This window comes from Aulonocara sp. 'chitande type north' Nkhata Bay, linkage group LG3 (genome assembly GCF_057382095.1).
Source record: "Aulonocara sp. 'chitande type north' Nkhata Bay isolate Kocher_YH1m ecotype deep benthic linkage group LG3, A_spYH_male_GT1.1, whole genome shotgun sequence".
Classification (NCBI taxonomy): Eukaryota; Metazoa; Chordata; class Actinopteri; order Cichliformes; family Cichlidae; genus Aulonocara; species Aulonocara sp. 'chitande type north' Nkhata Bay.
In genome coordinates this window covers 30,142,288-30,168,471 of record NC_141346.1, presented here as the reverse complement: position 1 = coordinate 30,168,471, position 26,184 = coordinate 30,142,288, and the positions used below count along the sequence as shown (strand labels likewise).

The window sequence follows — 26,184 nt, the reverse complement described above, 5'->3', positions numbered from 1 at the left end:
GTGCCTTATGTATGAATCCTGGTTGTGTTTACTGACCTCGAAATGATTTTATGTCGTACACGGCGCTCGAAAATCTGTCAAATGTTTTAGTACGAACCCGCAACGCTTGATGGATTGTCGGAGCATTACAGCTATCGTAGGCAGGAGCCTCGTGGAGTGATACGTACTGTGCTTCAACATAATATTACTGTATTGTGTGTGTATAACCTCTTAAGTTTTGTGGATATTATACATTGTTATGCTGAGGATATGTCGGCCAATTTCCACTGGAAATGCCTTTTGGTTAAACTGTCAGCAAGGATTTGCATTTGCACTGTTAAATGTTTATATAACTTTACTGCACATAAAAAAACAGCTGCTTGTTCAAGTGAGAATACATTATTAGTGCAAAAAAAAAACCATCAAAGTTGTGGAGTTGTAAAGTATTTTGTCTAGTGTCAATTATATCGTTATCGCAAATTATCAAATGTATATCGTGATAAATATGTTTGGTCATATCGCCCTGCTCTAGTGGCATCCATGCTTAAATTCAGTGAGCCCGTTAGAGCGCCCCACTCTCACTAACATTTGTAAAGGCACACTGCATGGATCTTACTACTTATCTTATACACCTGTGACAATGACACTGAAAACACCTGAATTAAAAGATGAACTAATGTCACCCAATACCACACTCCATAGAGTTTATATCCACAATACCCAACACTTCTTTTTTTTTTTTAAAGTGATTAAATACTTTCTGTTCAAGCCATGGGTTAACTTATGTTTCACATTTAAATAGTTCTTTAATAAACACACACCGCCAGTGTTTGACATTGTCCGCAATATTCTGCCCCTTTCTAAACGTTTCCTGTTTTTGTGCGTTCAGACTTGGTCACCAGTTCTCGTCCCATTTCAATGCTTTCACATCACACATTGTGACACAACGTCAGCAAGCTCCCCAAGTATTCAGTAAAGCTGATACTTCATATTTAAAGTAAGGAAAAAAGTTTAAACCCCAAACGCCCTCAAGAAGGAAAATAGAAGCCTGAGAGATTTTAAGCCTTGGATGTCATTTACTGTTTTGAGTCCATTGTCCTTTCACAGCTGTCAAAAATACTTTATATTAAACTGAAAATGATCAGGAAATAAGGAAAAAAATATCAGCACTAAAAATAAGAAGCTGGATATCCACGAGCAAAATTACATCGCTGCTGGGGTGGGATTAATGGAGTGCAATGCACCTGCAACACAGCTTAGTGTTTATGTCAAAGTCAAACGGGTGGAGCGATCACTGACTCAGACACACAATGGGCAGTGTAAGGAGAGACGGAGGGAGAGGTGTGAATGACTTAGCCTGACATAATTAGAGAAAATAAGTGAATGGAGGTCAGCTGAAGGTAAACAGTTTATTTTTTTCTTGTTTTAATTTTCTTTTGTTCTACGAATGTTTTCACATAGTTTTAAATGGGCTAATTATACACATGAGATAATGATCCAACTGTGATCAAAGGTTGATTGCACAGGCCGCCTGATAGGAGGCAACTTTTCTGCAAATCTCTCAGAGAGATTGTCAATGGTTCGTAAATAATTGTGTCAACAATAATAATATCCAACATGCTGCCATCAGTCTGAACGAGTCTGTCAATGAGCACAACTCGAGGGGACTCGACTCAGCTGGCTGCCAACTGGTTATATTTCTATAAAGCGGGAAGGCTGCCAAGCCCCTACGTGAGCTGACGATCTATCACATTTCATTGCTGTATTGTCAGAAACAGATTGGATCTAATTGCCAACTTGACCCCTTTCAGTAAGCTCCGCCTTATGGCAACATTTATGGCATGTTTTAGTGACAGTGCTGGCGTGCTTGAGAATCTCGTTTTGAAAAAAACTGAGGTGAAATAAATGTGTTATTGTAGAAAACTGATACAGACATAGTTTAACTTTGAGAAATTAATTTGCAGTTGAAAAAAGGTGATAAATAGTAATGTGTGTTACTGCAATACTCAGAATATCACAAAATGTAAGAAACTGCAATAACAGTCCAGTTATGCGTGTTTTGCTTTACAGTTTCTTTGCTTTAAAAATAATTTTTCAAAACGTTTTTCTGGAATCAATTTTGACAGCACTGCTTTCCCGAACTTCTTTTAACCCCTGGGGGCTCCAAAAATATACTTCGAGAGGCTCAAAGTACTTTTTTTTTCTTCTTGGGGGAAAAAAAAAAAGACAAGTATTTACTAGAAAAAGCAAAAAGCAACAAAGTACTCCGAGAAACAACAAAGGACAAACAATACTTGGAAGCTTCCTTTTCACACATCACTCTTTAAGCTTTCACCTTATGGTCAAGGATGCCAGCAGAGGCTACTGAAATTTTAATAAAGGCAGCTGAAACACTAAATGAGATTCCTGGCACACAAAGTGGGATTTCTACCATGAATTTTGAGCTTTTGTTCCACTAAACTTTAACAAAATCTTCAAGCTATACAAACAGTTGCTTTAGCTGATGTTGTAATTTATTAACAATATCAACAATCTTCACTGTAATGTCCAGCCCTGTAGTGGCCACAACAACCTCAATGAATATTTTGATTGGACTGTCTGGGCTTCACTAACCCATTAGCATCAAGGTTAAACACCCACCCATCGATCTTTTTAAGAGCTCATCCAGTTCAGGGTCGAGGATGAGCCGGAGCCTATCCCAGCTGTCACAGAGCAACAAGCAGATTGAACAGGCCTAAATACACACACACACACACACACACACACACACACACACTATTTTAGTATTTATCCACAGCATTTCAGTCTTGAGTTTATGTTGTAACCTGAGGGAGTTGGCTGGTTGCTGCAGTCATATTTATGCTGTCAGGGTGGAATTCTGCAGCTAGCCTCGACCTGCACACCAACGCTGCATTCACACGCGCACACACACACAGACGCGCACGCACACAGCTCTCACTGCCAATTTGATTTTTCCAGGCTCTTTCTGGGGACTTTTAGTCCTGGGAAAGTTAAATGGAGGCTGAATAATAGCCAGAAGTTAGAAAAAGTTGCAGAAGATGTAGCTCAATCAAAAGTTTAAGAAGTTTACTTTTCAAAACTGAATTAAGAGATTAAAGTAATGAAGCCCCAACAGATTTGTCGACATAACCGACAGTCCAATAGTTCATTACCAGATGTGGTAGGTAGAGCAGGGCGATATGACCAAAAATATTTATCACGATATACATTTGAAAATTTGCGATAACGATATAACTGACGATATAATTGACACTAGACAAAATACTTTACAACTCCACAACTTTATTAGTGCAAAAAACCCCATCAATGTATTTTCACTTAAACAAGCAGCTGTTTTTTATGTGCATTAAAGTTATATAAAAATGTTACAGTGCAAATTCCTTGCTGACAGTTTAACCAAAAGGCATTTCCAGTGGAAACTGGCCGACCTATCCTCAGCATAACCATGTATAATATCCACAAAACTTAAAAAAGGTTATACACACACAATACGGTAATATTATGTTGAAGCACAGTACGTATCACTCCGCGAGGCTCCTGCCTACGATAGCCGTAATGCTCCGACAATCCATCAAGCGGTGCGGCTTTGTAGCTTTGCAAAGTCGCACTAAAACATTTGACAGATTTTTGAGTGCCGTGTACGACATAAAATCGGATTGATTTTAAGTTTGCCATATTTTCCAAACAACGCGGTAATAACAACAGCCCGCTAGCATGCTCTACCAAAAATAGTGGTTTGTTGTGTATCTGACGGACGAAAGCTAAACCAGTTCCACATCACTGAAGTTGCAGCATCTTTACAAACCAGTTCTGGTTCATCTGTTTCATTCAACGATCCGCTTTCGCTCTTTTCATTCTGCGTCGCCGCCATGTGTGTATGTAAACAAAGGCACTGCGCATGCGCATTTTACCCATATTCTATCGCGATATCTCATTTTCCTATGTTGCCCAAAATTACACCGGTATTACCGTGAACAGTATGATATAGCCCAGCCCTAGTGGTAGGTATTTTTTACTGTTTTATATCCCTCTTTTTTTAAAGCCCTGTAGAATATCTGCACTTACCAAAAAAAAAAAAAAATTCTTCTTTGGAAAGTTTAATTTCCCCACTGCATACATGCAAACTTGACAACTTCCTTCCTTTGCAAACAAAACTCCCTTTTTTAGGCGTCTCTGGACTAAATTTAACTCGCAATGAATATGACAGCTCCAAAATTAGACTTTGCCAGTGTATTTTCAGAGTGTTGAGCGCACACAGGGTGAAGTGGAAATACTGAGGAGTCGGACACAGGAGATGAAACGTCACCCACAGGAGGGGGGAAAAAGAATAATATAAAAAGGCAGACGAACGCGGCAACCGGGGGTGTCGCACAAAGTTGTCAAGTCATTTTAGCAACAGGATCTGGAGAGGACTGATAAACACACATGCTCTTTCTCTCTCTCACACACACACACACACACACACACACACACACACACACACACACACACACACACAAACAAACACACACACACAGCGGAGGTGCCCTGAATAACAAGTTTAAACAGGACTTATGATGACCAGAAGAGCCCAACGTAGAGGAATAAGAGGGGAAAAACACCTTTGATACGCCTTTGGTAGCCTGCAGCATTTCCGATCTTCATTCACTGCCTGTTTCCTCTCTGGACAATCAGGGCAAACACCACTGGTCAGGAACAAAGCTGCTTCACAGAGGCCACTCAAAGGCCACAATTTGTAGAAGATCCCTTTGCTCTTACGTCTTGCTCTTATGCTCTCGTTGTGTTTTTCACCTCTAATCTGAAAGCTGAAGATAAACACGAGTGTGTACCCATTCCAGGTGCAAAACGAAGCATCCTCCTCCATTCCCTGCTAATATGATTGAGCAAACCAAAAAACAAAACAAAAAGGGAAGCAAGGCAATCTTTTAAGTGTAGCTTCCACTAAATTATTGATAAAGACACTAAACGGTCAATTAGAAGCATGACAACCATCAGCACGTGCCTCTCTGCTGCTCGGGGAGGGTTTGGACTGAGCCTCTGTCTTCATTCATTGACACATGCAGGGTTTGTCACGGCTGCTGCACTTGACACTCCTTGATAAAGCTGCTGCTAACAGCAAAGGGCACAAACACTCGCCCCCTCCATACAGAATAAAGTTTACTAACCCTGCCCTGACAAGTACACAGAGCCACACGGGTAACACGAACGGTTCGGCCACGGGAAAACAGGCTTGTGCCCCCGTGTGTGCCGAATGTCAATTAATTAGCACAGTTAGCTTAATGTTAGCCAAAGTTGTTGAAATTCCTGTGGACGACTTGCCGAAACTTCTGCGACAAAGCCAAACAACCCGCCTTGAGAAGAAAACGTGAAGCCAATAAAGACAGCCGGCAGTCAGGACTGTTCAGGCTCGACACTCTATATATGTTCAAAGTGGAAATTAGCTAGCTTTAATGTTTGCTAAAGTTAGCCGGCTAGCTGTCCGATAATGGAAGCAGACGGGTTAAAGTTTTGAGCAAGCTCCGGGAGTCTCTGGATCAGCGCTAGTCGCAGCCAGCTAGCCGCGGCTCCCGCAAGCTGAGTGACGCTGCTGCTCCCCCAGCCGTGGAGTGGGGACTGACTCACCGGAGTGTCGGTCCGATACAGTTGGTGTCTGTGCTCTCGATTTCCCGCAGGATACGTTCGTGCTCGGCGGCTGTCTCCAAACTCGCCATCCTGCATGTTGCTCCGGACGGTTCCGAGCTGAGCTGAACAGACTCGCCGGGATCTGTGCGTCACGGCAGGAGGAACCACAGGGTTGGCTTGATATTTTAACCGAGCAGCCCGAGTGAGCGGAGCTTTCCTCTTTGTCGGGAAGAAGGGACGTTGTGTTATGAGGAGCGGCGACCTGTAGAGTGTTAATGTTGTTAAAAGAGTTTAAAAAGTGACATTTGCGGTTTTAACTAAAACCACCGATTTAAATCGGTTAAACTGAGCACTGGAATTTTCAGTCCCCTACTTGGTTTGATAAAATAAACTAGATTTTTTACTCCCCTTTTAAATGTTGTTTTACTTCTGATTCAAGATTGAAGACTCTTTGTTGTCATTATGTAAACATAACATAGCATAACAATACACTAAGTAAATAATAACAATCACTTTTATTTGTTGGCACCTTTTAAAACTTCTCACGGTCATCAACATTAAATAAAATTTAAAATAAAAAAATATGTTTTGAGCATTCATCTCCAGTTTGGCATCTTAATCAAAAATAACAATAATGTGTTGACTGTTTTTTTTTTTAACTTTTTTGTAAAACAGTCAATTTGCAGGAAATCAATAAAAATAACCAAAATTTTATTATTTGACCAAAATGGTCCATTAAAAGGGTGAAAATTGCAGTGAAGCCATTTATTTGAGTATTATGGCTTTAATGTTTGACACCCCTGATCTATAGTAGGACAACATGGCGATAAGATATACTGTATAAGACCTTTCACCTCTAATCCGGGTAGGATCTGAAAATGACTACCTCCATGAAGTACATCGCAATGTTTTTATGTCGTGTGTCGCCTTCAATTTCACATTCAGTTCGTCAGTATCAGTCCCTTCTAGAGGCTACCTGCAAGGACATGTCTTTCTTTGTCTCTATTTATACATCCCAGACACTCTTACTGCAAAGCAGCATTGCTTTAGGATGGAGGACAGGCCTTGGGATTACATGGAGAGTGAAGAGTATATTGAAAGGTATGGAAGCAATCCAGTGTGGACTGACTACAGGAGGAACCACAAAGTAGACATCCCCCCTCACAAGACTTGTAAGACTTGCATTAGAGGTGATAACATATGTGGAAACCCCTGCTCAATTTGTTGTGATCCAAACATCATCATTCACCATCAGAATGTCAAGTTGTTGCAGCAATTCATTAGTCCCCAAACTGGAATGGTGTTGGATTCCACTCGAACTGGTGTCTGTATGAAACAGCAGAAGAAGCTAAATGAGACAATTAACAGCACAAGATCACGGCTTACTTCCTTTTCAGATTCCATATGTGGGATATGCCCACAGCATAATTCCCATGATGCTGTGGGCTCCACACCACCACCCCCTTCCTTTGCTTTAGATGACAATTGGTATAAATGATATGGGGAAATACTTCCTGATGAGAATGAAGTGGCTAAAGTCAAGAAGACATATAAGGCTTAATTAAAGTAACCGCGGCACTGGTCATGCTGTCACAAAGAGACCTATTGCAAAACTTAGTTTGTTTTTAGCCCCTGAGATGTTTTTTCTACTGGTGTGCACAAAGTTGTACAATAAACCACAATGAAAAATTGAAAAAAAGAAATACTGTATAAGTTGTAAGTATGCCCACTTTCTTTAACCTAAAAATAATACAACTAAATACAAAAACATTTTAACTTTATCCATTCCTCCTCACACATGAAAATAAATAAAACAACAACTACAATAATAATATTAATAATAATAATAATAATAATAATAATAATAATAATAATAATAATAAGAAGAAGAAGAAGAAGAAGAAGAAGAAGAAGAAGAAGAAGAAGAACTGATTGCAGCCACATTTTATTATGTGGCAGATTCAGACATATGCACATGCATATCTTCTTCAGTGATATCATGTGTTGGCCTCTTACTTCTGTTAATTCTGAAATTGTTTCTTTCTTGCATTTCTATTGTTTGATTATTTGTTTTTAAAGTTCCTTTATTTCATATTTTCGCTTTGTCTAATTTCACAGGAACTTATGTGTGACTTATTTATACTATATGCCTTTATTTCTGAGGGGTTTTACATCTAAGTGACCTCATATGTAATTTCCTAATATGTGTTTGTGCCTGTAAAGCCCTTTGAACATCCATATGACAATGGCCTATATACAAACGAAACAAACTGAAAACTCAAGTTTTAATAATTTTCCCGGAAACAAAAAGGTGGGCGTGACCGCTGTGTCCTTTCTCGAGCTTAAACCGAAACAAGACTTCCTTTGATATTTTCAAATTAAAACCACAAGTATATTCTGGCCTCGCATCTTTTAGCTCTTTTATTTAATAGCAGTCTGATTTTGCTGTATCTCCAACATAATGCAGTTTTGGAGCATTTTTGTACTCCACGGACTATATGTGTGCTTTTAAAAGGGGAGCAATGCTTTTATTTTGTAGGCATACTTGCTTACTCAGACTGCAGGTGTCAGTCTGAGTAAAGCTTTCGGATCTGACGCTACTCATTGTGCCTGCTGTCGGAAGAGTGAGAGAGCGAGAAAAGTTAAGATGGAGGTAAAAAAAAAAAAAAAAAAAAAAAGAAGAAGAATAAAGACAATTTGAAGCGATCTGTTTGAATACGAGTGAAGATTGTCCGGTTGATAATTTGTGTTAACATGAAATGTCAGTGGTTCGCTAGGCTGGATGAGCCCGCAGCACTTTGCACATGGATCAGAGTCCATGCAGTGATAACGGGAACAAGCTGTGAAAACTCAGCATTTTAATTGCGCTGTTGTTGCAAATAAAACTTTAGTTTGTTTTTAGTTTAATTGTGCAGCTTTTGCCAACTTTAATTTAACTCGCGCATATACACAAACACAGGCGGCGTGGATCTGCTTGACTGTGTCTGTGCCACCTGCTGAGGGCAACTCTTGGACTTCAATCATTAAGACATTTGAATGGCATTTCCACAGATTCGCACGCATGCCTCGTTGTGTAACTTGTATGAGGATAAACGGCATCTCAGTTGTGTCTTTTGAGGCTGATCAAAAACACATATTCTATGTGGGGTTTTTTCCCCATTTTTATTTTTTATCTCTTTCTATTTCAGCCCCAGAAGAAGTTGATCAACTCAGCAGAGAGTTGCGTGGATGACGCCCTCCTCGGCCTCGTCAGGGCCTCTGGGGGCCTCTCTCTGCTAAAAGGCCACAGGGTTGTGCTTCGGTCCGACCTTGAAAACCTCAAGGGAAAAGTGGCCCTCCTCTCTGGAGGGGGGTCGGGCCACGAGCCTGCACACGCAGGTAAGACTATTCCTTTACACATGAACATGAGATACTTCTGATTACCTCAGCTCTGATTTCTCCTCCTCGTATCCTCAGGTTATATCGGAGCAGGGATGCTGTCGGCGGCTGTTGCAGGAGGAGTGTTTGCATCGCCGCCTCCTGGCAGTATCCTTGCTGCCATTCTCTCTTTGCACAATGCAGGCAATGTGTCCTTCAGTTTTCCGTGTGTGTGTGTCTGTGAGAGTTGGTAGTGCATATATAATCACTGATCTTATCTGTTTAATAAAACCAGTGCTTGCACAGTGCAGTGTGGTGCAACTCTTTTTAAAAAAAGTCTAACTGTTGATTTGATTTGAAGTTTGACCTTTTACATTTGATCCTTTTGCCAAAATGGTTCACTGATCTCGCCCTGTGACAGTGCTGCACTGTTGCCGTCGTTAACGCTGCACCTTATAAAAATTTGGTGGCCACTTCCTTTCAGTGAGGAAAAAATCTGTGTCCATGGTGATTGCATTATTTTTGTAAGTAGTCACAGAGGGTCTAACACCTTCACCCACCTGGTGTGAAGTAACCTGTCTGCAATGGACAGACTCAGACTGTCTTCAGTCAGTCTCACAGTTTGCAAATAAGTGCATGCAGATTGCCAGCATGTGGCAGTAGGGTGGAATCGACTCAACTGGATGCCAGCTGGTTATATTTGAGTTATATTCCTGTGCAAAATCAAAGGTTACTGAGCACCTGTGTTAGTCTGCAGATAAATTACTATCCTGCAGCAACTACTGGGAGGCAGAGCCTTCAGCTTTCAGGCCCCTCTTCTGTGGAACCAGCTCTCAGTTTGGATGCAGGAGACAGACTATGGCTGTATCCCAATTCAGGGTCTGCAGCCTTAAAGGCTGCATTTTAAGGCCGATTACGTCACAGCGACGCGACGAAGGCTGTCCCAATTCGAAGGCTGCTCGAAATGCGGCCCTCAAATGCGTCCTTCATTTCCCTGAATTTTAAGGAGGGGCGCCTGAAGAGTAAACTTTAAGTAAGTACTGAATATTATGTCACTTATTTATGTGCAAATGTTTAATAACGAAGAACATTAAAACATTACTGTTGGCCACATGTCGGCAAAGTTATGTGACATTAGTGACGTTTGTACTAACTTTGTTTCAAAGCCTTTACTTTAAAATATACGCCGTTCAATAGCTGAGCTTAATCTTACAGAGAATGACCAAAGCTCATGTAGAAACAAACAAACAAATGATGTTCTCCTTCATGTCTGTCAGACAAAGCTGTATGAAACGTTTCCAGCTGTTAGTATCATGGTTGCTAGGCAACCTGGGCAGCGCAACGGAGGCTAGACCGTCCCATTTCACAAGCCTCGCATTTCCGGCCTTAGCGGTCTTTAAGTACGCGGCCCTTGAGGATCATTGAGGCTGCGTACTTTAAGGCTGCAGACCCTGAATTGGGATAGAGCCACTGTCTCTTCTTTTAAGATTAGGCTTAAAACTTTCCTTTTTGGCAAAACATAGAGTTAGGTTTGCAACAGGTGACCATGAATCCTTCTCCTAGTTACACTGCAATAGGTGTAGGCTGCTGGCCCCAAAAAGAAGGATAAGGACAACAAAGTGATGTTGTGAGAACAGATGCTCATCATAACCCCAGATCAGCTACTGCTGTCTCTGGCAGAAGGGAACAAAGACTGTATATAAAAGACTGAGACACACTTTATACTAATGGTTAGCAAGCTGGAGTTGTGAGTGCGTATCTGACTGAGAAACTGAGGATGCTGTTCATAGGGTAGCGACCCATCAGTCACAAACTAGAGAGTCAAAGCCATAACTAAAAGTGTTTGCTGAGGTCAGAGGGTTCGTTGTGCAGCCAAAGCAGTTGTCCCCTGGTGGCCATTAGAGAGAATGCAGCTTTTAAGATACATAGACCTAAAAGCTATGTCCATCTTTTATATACTGTCTGTGACCTGCTGCAAGTTTTTGTTTTTTTTTAAATATCCAATGAACTAACAACAGTCTTCCCACTCAGGAGCCTCTGGGGTCCTTCTCATTGTGAAGAACTACACAGGTGACCGCCTTAACTTTGGATTGGCTGCAGAGCAAGCTCGTAACCAGGGCGTTGCTGTTGACATGGTGATAGTTGCGGAAGACTGCGCCTTTGACCAACCAAGTAAGGCTGGAAGAAGAGGCTTGTGTGGCACTGTCTTCATACATAAGGTACACAACAACAGCCTAATAGAGGTGTTATTTACTCTGGAAACAGCTCAACTTGGACCAGTACAAGTGTATCCTGAGTTAAAAGGGTTATAATATTATATCACTGTGCTCATTTTTTTTATGGTACAAATGCTGTTATAAAGCTACATGAGGCACATTTGTCCTGTCTGCCGGTTCATACATGCCAACCCTCCCTATTTTTCCGGGTGAATTCTGAATTTCAGTGCCCCTCCCGGAGTCACCATTCTCCCGAATTTCTCCTGATTTTCCACCTGGACAACAAAAATGAAAAACCATATCCCAGAATTCATAGCTCAGCCCAGCCAGTTCCAGTTTCCAACAATGGCGGCAGCTACTTAGTTTTAATATTACTCTTATTATTCTTTCTGGGTCGCAAAATAAACTTTTAGCATATTTTCAGGCGAGAATGTAGCTGTGTAAACTTCAAATAACTGAGTTGGCGAGAACAGCAAACTCCCGGCACGTTTTCAAGCCCCTGCGGTCTTTCGCTACTCAGGTTAAACATGATATATAAGTCACTTAGATAACCTAAAACTGTTATTGTTTGACTTTTTTTTCAGTGTTTTATTTGTTCCTGAGTAAATCCGTTTGGCTGAGATTAAAGTTACTAGATTAGATTAGATTAGATTAAATAAAACTTCCTCTGGGGTTTTCACACAGCTGAATAAACGTCAAACACAAAACTGACTAAACAGAAGTGTGAGATGGTCGAGAATTTACGCCAGCATCCGGTTATATTTAGATAGCAAGGAGCAGACGGCAGTTTCACTCCACCGAGAGAGCTCGTGACGTAATTCTGAAGGCTAGACCGTCACAGTTGCTCACTTCCGGCCTACCTGGCTTTTGGAGGACCCGGCCCACTTAGACCATGAAGGCTGGGTCCTCAGGTGGATGCAGCCTCTGCATTTGGACAGCCCCAGCTGGGGGACAGTAATAACAGTGACATTTAACTTACTTTAAATAAATAATTTTAAATAAATAAACACTGTAAAATTCAAGTTTTTTGAATATGTGTATATATATATAAAAAAAAAACCACCCAGCACGCCCCTGCGGGCGGTTTATCCTTCAAGCTCGGGTCCTCTACCAGAGGCCTGGGAGCTTGAGGGTCCTGCGCAGTATCTTAGCTATTCCCAGGACTGCGCTCTTCTGGACAGAGATCTCCGATGTTGTTCCCGGGATCTGCTGGAGCCACTCGCCTAGCTTGGGAGTCACCGCACCTAGTGCTCCGATTACCACGGGGACCACCGTTACCTTCACCCTCCACATCCTCTCGAGCTCTTCTCTGAGCCCTTGGTATTTCTCCAGCTTCTCGTGTTCCTTCTTCCTGATATTGCTGTCATTCGGAACCGCTACATCGATCACTACGGCCGTCTTCTTCTGTTTGTCTACCACCACTATGTCCGGTTGGTTAGCCACCACCATTTTGTCCGTCTGTATCTGGAAGTCCCACAGGATCTTAGCTCGGTCATTCTCCACCACCCTTGGGGGCATCTCCCATTTTGACCTCGGGACTTCCAGGTTATACTCGGCACAGATGTTCCTGTACACTATGCCGGCCACTTGGTTATGACGTTCCATGTATGCCTTGCCTGCTAGCATCTTGCACCCTGCTGTTATGTGCTGGATTGTTTCTGGGGCATCTTTACACAGCCTGCACCTGGGGTCTTGCCTGGTGTGATAGACCCCAGCCTCTATGGATCTTGTGCTCAGAGCTTGTTCTTGTGCTGCCATGATTAGTGCCTCTGTGCTGTCTTTCAGTCCAGCTTTGTCCAGCCACTGGTAGGATTTCTGGATATCAGCCACCTCCTCTATCTGCCGGTGGTACATACCGTGCAGGGGCCTGTCCTTCCATGATGGTTCCTCGTCTCCCTCCTCTTTCTTGGGTTTCTGCTGCCTGAGGTATTCACTGAGCACTCGGTCAGTTGGGGCCATCTTCCCAATGTATTCTTGGATGTTCGTTGTCTCATCCTGGACTGTGGTGCTGACACTCACCAGTCCCCGGCCCCCTTCCTTCCGCTTAGCGTACAGCCTCAGGGTGCTGGACTTGGGGTGAAACCCTCCATGCATGGTAAGGAGCTTTCTTGTCTTTATGTCAGTGGCTTCTATCTCCTCCTTTGGCCAGCTTATTACCCCAGCAGGGTACCTGATCACGGGCAGGGCGTATGTGTTGATGGCCCGGATCTTGTTCTTACCATTCAGCTGACTCCTCAGGACTTGCCTGACCCTCTGCAGGTACTTGGTGGTTGCAGCCTTTCTAGCGGCCTCTTCATGGTTCCCATTTGCCTGCGGGATCCCCAGGTACTTGTAACTGTCCTCTATGTCTGCAATGTTGCCTTCTGGTAGTTCAATCCCCTCAGTTCTGACTACCTTCCCTCTCTTTGATACCATCCGACTACACTTCTCCAGTCCGAACGACATTCCAATGTCATTGCTGTATAGCCTGGTAGTGTGGATCAGTGAATCGATGTCTCGTTCACTCTTGGCATACAGCTTGATGTCATCCATGTACAGGAGGTGGCTGACAACTGCTCCGTTCCGTAGTCGGTATCCGTAGCCAGTCTTGTTAATGATCTCACTGAGGGGGTTCAGGCCTATGCAGAACAGCAGTGGGGACAGAGCATCTCCTTGGTAGATCCCGCACTTGATGGTAACTTGTGCTATGGGCTTGGAGTTGGCCTCTAGTGTTGTACGCCACATCCCCATTGAGTTCCTGATGAAGGCTCTTAGGGTCCCATTGATCTTGTACAATTCTAGGCATTCCAGTATCCAGCTGTGGGGCATTGAGTCATAGGCCTTCTTGTAATCAATCCAGGCAGTGCACAGGTCGGTCAGTCTGGTCTTGCAGTCTCGGCTGATTGTTCTGTCTACCAGTAGCTGGTGTTTTGCACCTCTGGTATTCTTGCCAATTCCTTTCTGTGTCCCGCTCATGTATTGACCCATGTGCCTGTTCATCTTAGCCGATATGATGCCTGACAGGAGCTTCCATGTAGTACTGAGGCAGGTTATTGGTCGGTAGTTGGAGGGGACCGGTCCCTTCTTGGGGTCCTTGGGGATCAGGACCGTCCGGCCTTCAGTTAGCCATTCCGGGTGTCTTTCGTTAACTAGCAGCTGGTTCATTTGTGCTGCCAGACGCTCGTGGAGTGCAGTCAGCTTCTTCAGCCAGTAGGCGTGAACCATGTCGGGCCCTGGTGCTGTCCAACTCTTCATACTGGAGACCCTTTCTTGGATATCTGCCACTGTGATGGTTACTGGACCCTGTTCAGGGAGGTCGCTGTGGTCTGCCCTCAGATCCTCTAGCCACTGAGCATTGCCGTTATGGGTTGCATCCTTCTCCCATATGCTCTTCCAGTATTGCTCCGTCTCCAGCCTTGGTGGTGCTGTTCTCTTATTATATATATATATATATATATATATATATATATATATACCAACCCCCCCCCCCCCCCCCCCCCCTTTGTCTCCCTAATTCTGAGGTCTCAAGGCTGGCAAGTATGTGCCGGTTACTGATCTTGCAAAAAGGAAACTGTGAAACTGTTCTCTTAATAATAATTTTTTAAAAAAAAAGGAAAAGCAAAAACAAATCTTAAAACGTATGGAGGACTGAAACTGCCAACATCAAACATGAATTAAATGTATAATATGCCCTTAAATGTGTCTAATTTAATTAAAAAATAATTAGGCAATAATTCATTCATAAACTCTGGCATTATTTTTTTTACTTTACCCTGTAATTATTTATTTTTCCCACGTAATTATTTTTTGTAATACATATTTTTATTAGAACCACAATAATAATGTCACATTTTATTAAACGCTCCATGTTTTTTCCCACTGAATGAAGCTCTTTTGTGTATTTCTTTTTATATTATTATTTGTATTTATTTATTTTACCGTCATTGTTGTGAGTCATTTTATGATGTTGTATTTTGTTGATCTAGGTTGTTGGAACAGGAAAGTATACATCATCTTGTGAACTTAAGCAGAAACCATGAATTTGTATATTTTGCACCATGCAGCCTCGTATCATTGATGCTTTTATTAGATTTTTGTAGTATTTTTCTTGCCTTTAAACATGTGGTCTCTCGCTCTGTTAGCTGGCTGGTGCTTTAGCAGAAGAGGGCTGCTCATTGGATCAGATTGTTTCCAAGGTGACGGAGATTTTAAAGAGGATCGGTGAGTCGCGCTTTCTTTTGGGGTTTTTTAATACATTTAATACTTTCTGGGAACACTGGAATATTTTTCTTAATGATGTTTCTGTTTTACTCCAGGCACTCTGGGGGTGAGTCTGTCTCCATGCAGCGTTCCCGGCTGCCTGCCTTCCTTCGATCTACCGCCAGGAGACATGGAGGTCGGGCTGGGTGAGGGATGATTAGAGGAGGATGGAAAAGGTGGAGTTGTGAGAGCAGGAGAAAGAGAGTGGCAGAATATGGAGAGCAGCCTTTTGGGCTGACACCAGTTATCTAGACTTTTATTTCCAGAACTAAACTTCCACCCAAGCTAATGAATACTTTTTACATATTTTTTTTTTTTGTGACAAATGATTTAAAACCAGATCGTTAGAATGGCCAATCTCCATCTTTGACTTTCTCTGCAGATGTGACATCATGTTAGTGATATTTTAGAGAAAATGACTGAATTGCACCATCTAGTGGTGTGCAAGAGCAGTTAAGAGCAGCAAAATGGTTTAAGTGAAGCATAAAATAGTGTTTGCAAAGAATTCATTCAGTCAAATGGGGAGATGGGGATGTCAGAATTTCAGCATGTTAAATGGGTTGGGTGTCTTTAATCTGAATCTTTCTATTCAATTCATAAAACTGGAGGAAATTCACTTGTAAAAGCTGAGAAAATGATGGAAACTCTTCTAAAGATGCACAGATGGCGAGAGCACAGGAGACGAAAATGAAATAACAGCCAGTGTTTTCTTTCTATTTTCAGGTATCCACGGGGAACCTGGAATAAAGAGGTCAAAGGTGAGTCGGATTTGAACCTTAACAGCCTGAATGTGCTTTTACCATCAGGCTGTATGGCTCAGTTTCTGTTGATCTTCTCCCTCAGGTGGCCTCTGCTGATGAGGTGGTCAAGACCATGATAGACCACATGACCAACCCAAGCAGCCAATCGCATCTGCCGCTGAAATCAGGTTCACTAAATGACATCGATCATGTATCATGCTGACCGTTAGTACGGCTACTCTCCATGTGTGTGTTTTTTCCCTCTTTCCTACAGGAGACAGTGTGGTTGTGTGCGTGAACAACCTTGGAGCTCTGTCTTGCCTAGAGATGGCTGTGGTGACTAGATCGGCCATCATCTGCCTGGGTAAGTGTGTGTCTGTGTGTGTGTGTGAGAGGTAAGCATTTAACCATACTTAGCTGGGTCCTACTGTGCTTCTCTCACATGATCACCATTTTAACTTTAATATGCAGGAAAATAAATACCTGCATCTCACTACACCCTGTGAGCTAAAATATCGTCCATGTAAAACATAACCTTGTCTCTTTTATTTTTCATAGCTTATGAATGGCAGTTTTTGTGAGTAGCTAGACTAACTAAAAGAAACCACAGGGGAACGTTAATGAATGCTATTGAATAACATTTTTTATTAGCACTTAGCATGAGCTCAGATGTGATTTGATTGGCTGGTTTTGGTGGGTGGGGGAACAGCACGATCATTCGATAATCTGGAATATGATTGGTGTTTTTTATAGAAAGCCGTGGAGTGGTGGTTGCCAGGGTGATGTCTGGGTTGTTCATGACCTCTCTGGAGATGGCAGGAGTGTCGCTGACCCTGATGAGGGCTGACAAGGAAACACTGAGGCTGATAGGTAAGTGTTCAAACACATACAGTGGGGCAAAAAAGTATTTAGTCAGCCACCGATTGTGCAAGTTCCCCCACTTAAAATGATGACAGAGGTCAGTAATTTGCACCAGAGGTACACTTCAACTGTGAGAGACAGAATGTGAAAAAAAAATCCATGAATCCACATGGTAGGATTTGTAAAGAATTTATTCGTAAATCAGGGTGGAAAATAAGTATTTGGTCACCTCAAACAAGGAAAATCTCTGGCTCTCACAGACCTGTAACGTCTTCTGTAAGACGCTTTTCTGTCCCCCACTCGTTACCTGTATGAATGGCACCTGTTTGAACCCATCATCTGTATAAAAGACACCTGTCCACAGCCTCAAACAGTCAGACTCCAAACTCCGCCATGGCCAAGACCAAAGAGCTCTCGAAGGACACCAGGAAAAGTATTGTAGACCTGCACCAGACTGGGAAGAGTGAATCTACAATAGGCAAGCAGCTTGGTGTGAAAAAATCAACTGTGGGAGCAATCATCAGAAAATGGAAGACATACAAGACCACTGATAATCTCCCTCGATCTGGGGCTCCACGCAAGATCTCATCCCGTGGGGTCAAAATGATCATGAGAACGGTGAGCAAAGATCCCAGAACCACACGGGGGGACCTGGTGAATGACCTGCAGAGAGCTGGGACCAAAGTAACAAAGGTCACCATCAGTAACACACTACAACGGCAGGGAATCAAATCCCGCAGTGCCAGACGTGTTCCGCTGCTGAAGCCAGTGCATGTCCAGGCCCGTCTGAAGTTTGCCAGAGAGCACATGGATGATACAGCAGAGGATTGGGAGAATGTCATGTGGTCAGATGAAACCAAAGTAGAACTTTTTGGTATAAACTCAACTCGTTGTGTTTGGAGGAAGAAGAATACTGAGTTGCATCCCAAGAGCACCATACCTACTGTGAAGCATGGGGGTGGAAACATCATGCTATGGGGCTGTTTTTCTGCCAAGGGGACAGGACGACTGATCCGTGTTAAGGACAGAATGAATGGGGCCATGTATCGTGAGATTTTGAGCCAAAACCTCCTTCCATCAGTGAGAACTTTGAAGATGAAGTGAGGCTGGGTCTTCCAACATGACAATGATCCAAAACACACCGCTCGGGCAACAAAGGAGTGGCTCCGTAAGAAGCATTTGAAAGTCCTGGAGTGGCCTAGCCAGTCTCCAGACCTCAACCCCATAGAAAATCTGTGGCGGGAGTTGAAAGTCCGTGTTGCTCGGCGACAGCCCCAAAACATCACTGCTCTCGAGAAGATCTGCATGGAGGAATGGGCCAAAATACCAGCTACTGTGTGTGCAAACCTGGTAAAGACCTATAGTAAACGTTTGACCTCTGTTATTGCCAACAAAGGTTATGTTACAAAGTATTGAGTTGTATTTTTGTTATTGACCAAATACTTATTTTCCACCCTGATTTACGAATAAATTCTTTACAAATCCTACCATGTGGATTCATGGATTTTTTTTCACATTCTGTCTCTCACAGTTGAAGTGTACCTCTGGTGCAAATTACTGACCTCTGTCATCATTTTAGGTGGGGGAACTTGCACAATCGGTGGCTGACTAAATACTTTTTTGCCCCACTGTAGCTTTGTTTTTCTAAACTTGTGAGGGCCTTTGTCATAACATCACAGTGTATTCAGAGCTTCAGAACTTCAAACTTCAGAAGCTTCAAAGTGAATGCTTACATGATCGACATGGCAGCAGCAACCAGTCAGTCAGCTCTTTGGCATGAAAACCACGAGGCAAACAACTAATCCAGTGGTCTAAAGAGCTTGGAAAGAAAAGCATCTGGACTTCTTGGAGTTTCCTTGAAGAAGTTTCACTTCTCATCCGAGAGGCTTCTTTGGTTCTAAGAGCACCTGGTGGAGAGTCATAGATTTTAAGCCCTATGTGAGTGTCCCCCGAAGAGGGTCATGGACCCCCTATTGATCCTGTACCTAATCACATGAGGCAAGATGTGAAAACAAGTCTGACCCAGAGGTGAGAGTGTGAGAGTCTGAAAGTCATATGTCTGAACAATCCCTTATGGAGTGGAGGAGACTAGCAGCAATTAGAGAGCAGAGACCATGAAATCTCTGTGAAATTCACCAACATGTACCTACTTTCTGCATCTTTGAAGCGAGGAACTACTACTGGGCAGGAAAGATAACCGAGTGATGTATGACACAAGTTGGGATGGTCTCTTGGAGGTGTTTTCAAAAAAACTTCAGATTCAAAGGTCATTAGCTGAAGTTATTAGGCTGTGTCACCACTTTGCCAAAGTCTGGAGGAAGACCCACTGTCACCCTCACGAGACTGATTTGGATGTTCAGGAACAACCCAGAAATCATCAAAGCGAGTTATAAACTGGAAACTGCTGGAACACCAGCGTGTTTGTCCACAGTGAAGCGAGTTTTACATCTTCATGGATTGAGAGGGTACAGCCCAAGAAGGAAGATCCTGTGCCAAAATTTACATCTTCAAGCTTGACTGAAATGCCTTCTGAAGAAATGCTTTATGATTAGAAGAGGCAAAGATTGAGCTGTTTGGCCACAGAGAGATGTTTGGAGGAGTAAAGGTGAGGCTTTCAAAGCTTAAAACACTGTATGACACTATGACATCTCTGAGGGTGTTTTGCTACTGGTGGTACTGGTACATTGGATAAAGTGGATGGAATAATGAAGAAGGAGTACCTCTAAGTTCTTTAACTTCCCTTCAAATTGACAGCTAGGTGGTTGAAACTTGGACACAGTTGGTTTAAAAATTGGTTTAAATGGATAAAGCAGGCTAAAAGTAAGCTTGAAAGCTGCGGCCATGTCAGGAAACCAGGAAATTTAAATGAACTCCACCAATTCTACCAAGAAGAATGATCAAATATCATGCTAGAATTATGCCAGGAGCTTGTTGATGGCTACTCTGAGTGTGAAAGCCCAAAATACCCAAACCCAACCCAAAAATCACGATGTCATAAGTCACTGGACACTGAACATCCAAGGTCACCACATATCCATAATCACATACTGTGTATGCTACCATTGTATACAGTGTATTATCTTCCTTTTTTCATTGATTGTACTTATTGTATTTTTGTATTTCCTTCTGATATCTGTACCTGAGCTGAGGTGATGCAAAAATTTCCCCGTTGTGGCATCAATAAAGTCTTATCTTATCTCTCTCTTAAATAAATGCAGACTTTTGCACCCAGTTCTTGATTTCTCATTAGATTTAAATTAAGTTATTAGATTTATGCTGTACAATTATTCTACCCTGGAAAAGGACTGGTTCAAAGTAATCATTAAATCCAAACTTAGAAGGAATTTCATCCCCAAGATGAGTGAATATTAACTTCTGATAGAACCACACAAATAAGCACTCTCATATGGGTTCAGAGACACAGATTTATATGATAAATAAATTTGTTACTAATGAAAAACACACACCTCCTTTGTCCCATCAAGATGCTAAGACTACTGCCCCTGCCTGGCCAAACCTCAGCAATGTGTGTTTGAGTGGACGCAGCTACATCACAGAACCACAAACAACCATCAAACGGCCACAAGATGAGAAGCACTCTGAAGGTTAGTTCATGAGCTTTTTGTGTGTTTTTGATTGCTTTTTGCAATCAATTATTGTAATGCATTACTTATTCAAGGCTTATAATTGAACATGTTTAAAACTTGTTTACCTGCATGAAATTGAAACAGGATGAACAAAAGGAAACCAACAAATTGTGCTGTCAGAGAGGGCATATTGGACATTCCAGTTAGGACACATAACATCCATTAACTCTTACTCTCTAGCCCAGTATATAATTTCTGATCTATATATTAATAAAATAGTTTGGGCTTTTTTTTTAAATGGAAGTTTGTTTTGTTATTCTTGGCAGGACCACTTAGTCCTGTGATGCATAAAACCTTGGAGAAGATTTGCTCCACTCTGTTGGAAAAGCAGGAGGAACTCAATTCCCTTGATCGTGCTTCCGGGGATGGAGACTGTGGTAATACTCATGCTCAGGCTGCTAGAGGTAAGAAACTGTGATTACTATCTTAAAGAGGAACTTGTAAAAATAGTGAAGATGCTTGTTCAGCCATTCAGGAGTGGCTTCAAGGACATGTGGTCCCCGGTTGCCCCGGGAAGCTGTTATCGGTCGTTGCTGGATTGGTGCAGGAGAAAATGGGCGGGTCTTCAGGAGCGGTGGGTTTATTGATTCAAGTGGTGTTTGACTGCAGTATTCTGTCTTAATCAGCACAAGCACATGTACTAATGCTCAGTTTATTTCAGTTGTACAGTCTGTTCCTCACTGCGGCAGCCGGTCATGTGACCGAGGGGCGGAGCAATGCTGCAGCCTGGGCCACTGCTATGAATGCTGGGACAGAAGCAATGAAAAAGTAAGGGTTGGTAACATTTTCATGTCTGTATTTATTTCAAAGTCCACTTTTCTTCTTCATATGGCCATTTAACTGCTGTTCCAGAGTTTTTGATCTTATGATCAATGTTGGCGTGCTGCTCTCCAGTTGGTTTAAAAGAAACTTAGTTTATTCATTACTACAGTCACATCATCAGCAAATGCTATACTTGCCTTCCAGTCTGAAAGCTCTGGAATATCCTTACATTTAACTTTTGAATTAATGCTCTCAGGTCCCATATTATTTGCCAACCTGGCAGGTGTGTGGTAGCCTATGTCACCATTTTCAGTGTCATGCTCCTCCAAAAGTCCAACACTGAGTTGACTTCATCAGGTCTTTCGCCGGATGAAGCTTTAAGTTACAACATTCAGAACATAGTTAATATTAGCAGGGGATTTCACTACATCTCCTGGTTTATAACACAATGCAAAAATACCAGTTCAGTTCTGGATTCATGTAAGTCACTTTATCTTGTATCCTCTGCAAAAATCCAGTATTCTTCCCTGTCAGATTTGGACAGCCATTGTCTACAACAACTGCAAGTTTCTTCCTTTTCAGACCCAGCTTATCGCAGCATACAGTTAGGTCCTTGAACAAATGACTAGCTGTCATAGTCCATTTTTGCATTGCTGCTAGTTCCTCTGTAATCTCAAAAGTACAAAGATGAGTAAGTGGGCTGTTAGTGTATGTCACAACTCAAGGAGAATAAAAGTCAAGGAAGAGAAAAGTGCAAATTGTCTTCATTGTTTTTCAACCGAACCTCCAGATTTCTGTGCAATGGCCAGGTCGGACTTAAATGTTGACTTTCTTGCAGATATGGTGGTGCCGCCCCTGGAGACAGAACAATGGTAAGATTTTTGTCCCCCAAATCTCATTTAATCTGAATTACCTAATTTATGAAGAGTGTCTTTAGCAGTGAAGTTTCTTTGTTTCTCTTACCTTGTAGCTGGATGCTTTGTGCCCTGCAGTTGATGAACTGATTAAGCTGGCCACAGCTCCATCTGGTGGACACATGGCTGTACTGCAAAGTGCTGTGAAGGTATGGTGCCACCTGGTGTTGATGTGGTTGCACTGCTCACTCAGCAGATTTTTCTACATAATGTTCCTTTTGCTTCGGTCTCCACAGAAAGCTGCTTCAGGAGCGGAGGCAACTCGTGACCTTAAAGCAAGGGCTGGGAGAGCCAGCTACATCTCACCCAACCTGGTCAGCCTGCCAGACCCTGGTGCTGTAGCTGTGGCAACCATCTTGAAAGCTATTCTGGAGGTGCTAGAGGGGCGAAAGTGATGCAGCCACCAGGATAAGAGTAGAGGGCTAATGCTACCTAAACAAAACTGTGATGCAAGAGTGATTATCATTTAAAATATTTTGATTTTGTGATGCATATTTTACATTTTTGGAAGCTATTTTTCACACTATACACAAAGTAAGTCATTACAAGCTGTTAAACTGAGTTTACGAAACAAAAGGATGTAAAAAATTATGGCAGCAGTGCAAAGATGTAAAGCAAAAATCAAGAAAAATAACTTTGGTATTGTCTCTAAAACATATTCCATTGAAAACTGAATCATATGAACAGCAGGAGACTTTTGTAGCAGAAGGGAATATTCATAGTTTCTACTAATAAAGGAAAAATCTATTAATAGATTGGTGTTAGTGATTTTGGTATTTGTTATTAAAAAAGCAAGATCCATTTATCCATTTTTCTGGTACTGATCTGGGATCACAGGGATTACTGGCATTCCAGAGAAGCCAGAGTCCATCTCTTGAAAGGCCAAACTCTTCACTCTGTCTCTAAGGGAGAGCCCAGCTTTTTTCACTTTGTGATCAGATGCTCCATCACCGTTTCTTCCTGCTGCAGCGATGATCTTGACTTTATGAAGGGTTTGTGTGATTGATATCAGTATGATTCAGATAATTAGTGAAGATAAATGTTTGGGAAATTCTTTTGTTGCATTTCCTGCTATATGATGTGCAGTAAAGATAATCCTAAAGGCTGCAATACAGCAGCTTTTAAAGTGAGGCCACAGCTCGTGCACACTAAGATGATCGCTTTCATGCAGCACATAATCTGTTGCCAGGTCTGTAGACCTTTTTTTTATTGTTCAGATACACGTTTGTTCTTCACACAACACAACTTGTATAGCAGCAGCATTCATAGTTCATTGGTGGGTTTAACACCTCCTATGGTAAAAGGTTCAGGATGTGATGATATGAAAGGAAAATATTATTAACATGAAGATGACCTGCATTCATCTGTGCATGCATTCATGCAAACATCCATCATCCATGCATGCATGCATGCAGTCATCTACCCATACAATATCCATCCATGCATCTCCATAGTAATCCATGTATCCAACCATGTATGCATTGTTCATCCATCCATTCATCCTTCCATGCATGCATGAATCCAAACATGTATACATCATCCATCCACCCATCTACACATCTATCCATGATTCCTGCATGCATCATCTGTCTACCTATCTATCCATGCATCCATCAAAGTGTCCATCTACCCTTTGATGTCTGTCAGTCTGTTCGTGTGTCCGTACGGTGTTATCTTCATATTCAACTCTGGGTCCTGAAGGGAGTTGGAGCAGCTGCTTCTTTTATATATTTTTAATTTTAAATATGAAGGTCTTTTATCTTTCTTGTTCCACTGTGTGGCATAATACAGATTAAATGTAGTTTAGATTCCAGTGCAGTAGGACAGTCCTGATATAATAAAGTAACTAAGACATATTATGTGTACATATAGATATGTGTGCTTTAACAGCACACACCCACTCCCTGTCCTCTTCCACACAGTGAAAATGAGTGGACATGGTTCAACAACCGTCTCGTGATTCTCACAGTCTGTAAAGATTTTTCTCTTTGATGATTAAAACGTGCAGATAAAGTCTTTTTCTTGTCTTCCTTGCTTCCTTTCAAACTTCGTTTCACACTGTATCAAAGAAAAAAACAAAACAAAGAAACCCAGCTCTGCACCGACTTCCTGACACACATGCACAAAGTGTTGCTGTTTAGACTTTGAACACGCCCACACTCTCACACATATTAGAAACATGCTTCATGAAACGCTTTCAGTTTGAGCGACACCGCTGCACTCAGACCGCTGCAAAGGTATTTCTTTTCTTCTTGTGTGTGTGTGTATCCACGATAAAACTATTGTTACAGCTTTTATTTTCAGGAGTGAGTCGTGTATTTTTAATTTAGCTAACTTTTGATTAAATGTTTTGGACTAAAGTTTCCAAACGTGATATGCACCTGCTTTATCCACTTTTCAAAATTGAATCTATGTACAAGTATAAAGAATTAATTTACTAACTGATACAACAGATGAGATTAATTTGTCGTTTAGGAAAACAGATAATTGTTCATGGCACAGATTCATGAAGATGCTGGAATCTTCATGAATCTATGATGTGAATCTCCTGTTCCACTACATCTCAAAGGTGCTCTACTGTTCTCACATATGGTGACTTTGGAGGCCTCTTGGGTGCAATGAACGCACTGTAATCTTCAAGAAACCAGCTTGAGATTATCCTGATCTTTGTGACATGGTGTATTATTCTGCACCTTGCACCTTTAGGCAAGTGTAGTTGTGATTTGGTGTTATATAAATAAAATACAATTGACTTGAAAAGGCAAGTCATGGCCAGGAATAACACTGATGCAGGCTGTGGTTTTTAAATGATGCTCACTTGGGGCCCAAATGTGCCTAATGCCATTATACCAGCACCACCAGATGGAAGTATTAATACAATGCATCGATCTGTGCATCCATGTTCATGTAACACCAACTTTTGACTGCCATTTGAATTTTGCCACAGAAATCAAGACTCATCAGACCAGGCAACATTTTTCCAATGTCTTATTGTCTGTTTTTGGCGCTATATAAATAACATTGAATTAAACCTGCTTCAAGGTTCCTTGTTAATTCAGAAATGCTCTTCTGCATACTTTGGTTGTAATGAGTGTTTATTTGAGGTACCATTGTCTCTGGTCATTCTTCCCTGACCTCTGACATCAACAAGGCCCAGAGAACTGCTGCTCACTTTACATTTTCCCTTTCAGAGTATTCTCTGTAAACCACAGAGATCACTGTGCAGTAAAATACCAGCAGATTAGCAGTTTCTGCAATACTTAGACCACCCTGTCCAGCACAAATAATCATACAACATTCAAAGTTTCTCAAATCACCTTTCTTCTTCATTCAGATGCAGTTTAGCAGCTTTACTGAATTAAACTGGATGACAGGTGTATCCCACCAGAGGCCCTTTTTATGAAAGGCTAGAAAGTAGTTCAGGTACCCAACTGATGCAAACCTTGAAACTAACCTGCAAAAGCTGCAGAAACTCTGCTGCACATGTGTGAAGTATGCAGCTCAACTTGTTTGGTCCCGGTTGCCAAGATCGACCTATTTATAGAGCAACCTGGAGTGATTTAGAGAGCTGATAACCTCTGAGCATAACCGAGGTTGTGAGGTTTAGGGAAGCAAAAATAAGGAAATGATATCCTGGGCATGCCCAACTTGCTGTGTGAAAATGCAAATAAGCTCCTTAAGTAATTTAAGTGAGAGCATTTGCTTATGTTGACTCATTAGTACTTTTTGCCTTCATACTGAGCAGCACAGAGGTGCCGACCTCTGTCTTTTGTATTTAATTTGCTGTGTGTGTGTCACAGGAACAGAGAAAACGCTGTCTTACTTG

General features: G+C 41.9%; 2 protein-coding genes and 1 pseudogene across 5 annotated transcripts in view; 2 read left to right on the top strand and 1 right to left on the bottom strand.

The window, feature by feature from the left end:
- The window catches only part of exoc6b (exocyst complex component 6B), a 135,044-nt gene extending 129,211 nt beyond the window's left edge, over nt 1–5,833 (bottom strand). The window contains exon 1 of one of the 3 annotated variants that reach the window (XM_086275983.1): nt 5,623–5,833. In XM_086275983.1, coding sequence (XP_086132109.1) covers nt 5,623–5,711 — 89 coding nt within the window. In that variant the 5' untranslated portion in view covers nt 5,712–5,833. The remainder of the gene's footprint in view (nt 1–5,622) is intronic. The other 2 variants (XM_086275969.1, XM_086275975.1) reach the window with 2 other exon arrangements.
- tkfc (triokinase/FMN cyclase) lies at nt 1,288–24,374 on the top strand. Of its 2 annotated transcripts, none has more exons than XM_086276005.1 (17): nt 1,288–1,379; nt 8,811–9,000; nt 9,079–9,183; nt 11,011–11,198; nt 15,317–15,395; nt 15,491–15,580; nt 16,158–16,192; nt 16,278–16,362; nt 16,449–16,538; nt 16,928–17,044; nt 20,521–20,640; nt 20,949–21,086; nt 21,150–21,256; nt 21,344–21,450; nt 22,283–22,316; nt 22,415–22,507; nt 22,595–24,374. In XM_086276005.1, exons 3-17 carry the CDS (start codon nt 9,096–9,098, stop codon nt 22,751–22,753), a joined length of 1,530 nt encoding a protein of 509 aa, XP_086132131.1. In that variant the 5' UTR covers nt 1,288–1,379; nt 8,811–9,000; nt 9,079–9,095; the 3' UTR covers nt 22,754–24,374. The 2 variants fall into 2 exon arrangements, with proteins under 2 accessions (XP_086132131.1, XP_086132123.1); XM_086275997.1 differs by lacking the exon at nt 1,288–1,379 and adding an exon at nt 8,192–8,275.
- Nucleotides 6,501–7,192, top strand: LOC147335090 (small ribosomal subunit protein mS40 pseudogene; annotated as a pseudogene).
- Nucleotides 24,375–26,184: the final 1,810 nt, after the last annotated feature.

Bases quoted from the DNA above. Each gene is read 5' to 3' on its own strand.
- tkfc (XM_086275997.1), top strand. The intron at 16,193-16,277 runs GTGAGTCGGATT...CTTCTCCCTCAG, and splicing joins CTGGAATAAAGAGGTCAAAG to GTGGCCTCTGCTGATGAGGT. The intron at 17,045-20,520 runs GTAAGTGTTCAA...TGTCCCATCAAG, and splicing joins GGAAACACTGAGGCTGATAG to ATGCTAAGACTACTGCCCCT.